A 2342-nucleotide genomic window follows, 5' to 3' on the forward strand; every position below is an offset into this window, starting at 1 on the left:
CCCAGCGCCGCATCGCACACACCAAGGCCGTCGACGGGTACGCTCACCAACCGCACACCACACTCACCGCACACGCTCACCAACCGCACACGCACACGCGCACGACACGACACGACACGCACAGCGTGTTGAGCTGGACGGCGAGGCAGCTCGACGCGTTCCTGTCGCTGTGCCGCGACAAGTTCAAGCGCGCCGAGATCGAGCCCGGCACCGCCGTCGGCGCCCTGGGCGCGCAGAGCATCGGCGAGCCCGGCACGCAGATGACCCTCAAGACCTTCCACTTTGCCGGCGTGGCGTCGATGAACATCACCCTCGGCGTGCCGCGCATCAAGGAGATCATCAACGCCTCGAAGAACATCTCGACGCCCATCATCACCGCCATCCTCTCCCAGGACTCGGACGAAAAGTTTGCCCGCATCGTCAAGGGCCGCATCGAAAAGACCACCCTGGGCGAGGTACCCGCGCGTGCGGTCGAGCGTGTGCGGTGTGCGCGGTCGTGCGTGTGTGCGGTTGTGTGTGTGTGCGTGTGTGTGCGGAAAGAGGCTGAGCGTGTGTGGCAGGTGTCGGAGTACATTAAGGAGGTGTACAACCCGGGCGGATGCTATATTTCGGTGAAGCTGGACAAGGACGCCATTCGTGCGCTGCAGCTGGAGATCAACTCGGCGTCCGTCATGCGCGCCATCCTCAACAGCCCGCGCACCAAGATCAAGGCCGAGGTATGCACGACACACGACACACGACACACGACACACGACACACGACACACGACACACGACACACGACACACGACACACGACACACGACACACGACACACGACACACGACACACGACACACGACACACGACACACGACACACGACACACGACACACGACACACGACACACGACACACGACACACGACACACGACACACGACACACGACACACGACACACGACACACGACACACGACACACGACACACGACACACGACACATACTCATCTATGATCTACATAGCACGTGTCGACGAGCGGCGAGTGGAAGCTGCGTGTGATGCCCATCGAGCGCTCGCGCGAGCAGATGTACTTCTCGCTCCAGACCGTCAAGAACCTCCTCCCCAGCGTACTCATTCGGGTTCGTATTTATTTATTATCTGATATTTATTTATTCTTATTTAAAATAAGTGATAAATGAATAACAAAATAATAATGTGCTATTATTATTTTTGGAATGCAGGGAATTCCGACGGTGTCGAGGGCGGTGATCAACAAGAAGGGCTCGGGTGCGGACGCGCGGTACAACCTGCTGGTGGAGGGCTACAACCTCCTCTCCGTGATGGCCACCCCGGGCGTGGTCGGCTCCCGAACCACCTCCAACCACATCATCGAAGTCATGACCGTACGACACACACCACATACACACACACGCACGCACACACACACACACACACGCACGCACGCACACGCTATACCGCTTATTGACGTGCAATGGTGTGGTTGGGTGGGTGGTCTGTCAGACGCTGGGCATTGAAGCCGCGCGCGTGACGATCATGAACGAAATCCAGTACACCATGAAGGAGCACGGCATGAACATCGACACGCGCCACGTCATGCTTCTCGCCGATCTCATGTGCTTCCGAGTACGCTCTTCCCTTTCTTCAAAACACGACACACAACACGACACGACACACACGACACACGACACTCATCATCGCACACGACACACGACACGTGTAGGGTGAGATTCTGGGTATCACGCGGCACGGTATCGACAAGATGAACGACAGCGTGATGATGTTGGCCTCCTTCGAAAAGACCACTGACCACCTCTTCAACGCCTCCTTCCACGCTCGCCAGGACACCATCACCGGCGTACGCATTCCTCCCGCGCGTTGCGTGTGCGGTGGTGCGTGCGTGCGGTGGCGTTTGCGTGTTTGTCTGACCTGGCTGGGCGGTGTGCGTGTGCGGTGGTGCGTGTGCGTGTGCGGTTTGTCTGACCTGGCTGGGCGCGCACACACAGGTCAGCGAGAGCATCATCATGGGCATTCCGATCGCGGTGGGCACGGGCCTGTTCAAGCTGCTCCGAAAAACGCCCTCGCTCGACAAGGAGCCCAAGCGGGGCCTCCTCCTCGACTCCCTCACCGACTCCTCGGCCAGCCCCTCCTTCACCCTCGACATCGCCTCGGCCCTCGCGGCCACCTCCCCTATCTCTTAAGGTGGCTGGCCACGTAGGCTAAAACAGAAAAGAGGAATGCTTGGAATGCACTACAGGAGACGCGCACGAACGAGGGTGTGCCAGCCCAGCTCCTGCTCCAGCTGCCTGAAGGTGGCCTCGTCCACGTCCTGCCCGTGCACCCGTGTAA

The 2342-nt window shown here is 59.2% G+C and overlaps 1 protein-coding gene across 1 annotated transcript in view; it reads left to right on the forward strand.

Annotated features, from left to right (window-relative positions):
* The window catches only part of ACA1_128240 (ferrochelatase), a gene marked incomplete at both ends in the record, with an annotated part of 3535 nt that extends 1341 nt beyond the window's left edge, over window positions 1-2194 (forward strand). Inside the window, 7 exons of the mRNA XM_004338923.1 lie at window positions 150-455; window positions 561-716; window positions 998-1114; window positions 1217-1378; window positions 1497-1619; window positions 1717-1851; window positions 2000-2194. Of these exons, the coding sequence (XP_004338971.1) occupies window positions 150-455; window positions 561-716; window positions 998-1114; window positions 1217-1378; window positions 1497-1619; window positions 1717-1851; window positions 2000-2194 (1194 nt within the window). The remainder of the gene's footprint in view (window positions 1-149; window positions 456-560; window positions 717-997; window positions 1115-1216; window positions 1379-1496; window positions 1620-1716; window positions 1852-1999) is intronic.
* Window positions 2195-2342: the final 148 nt, after the last annotated feature.

This window comes from Acanthamoeba castellanii (assembly GCF_000313135.1).
Source record: "Acanthamoeba castellanii str. Neff unplaced genomic scaffold scf7180000084697, whole genome shotgun sequence".
In the NCBI taxonomy this organism is placed as follows: Eukaryota; Discosea; order Longamoebia; family Acanthamoebidae; genus Acanthamoeba; species Acanthamoeba castellanii.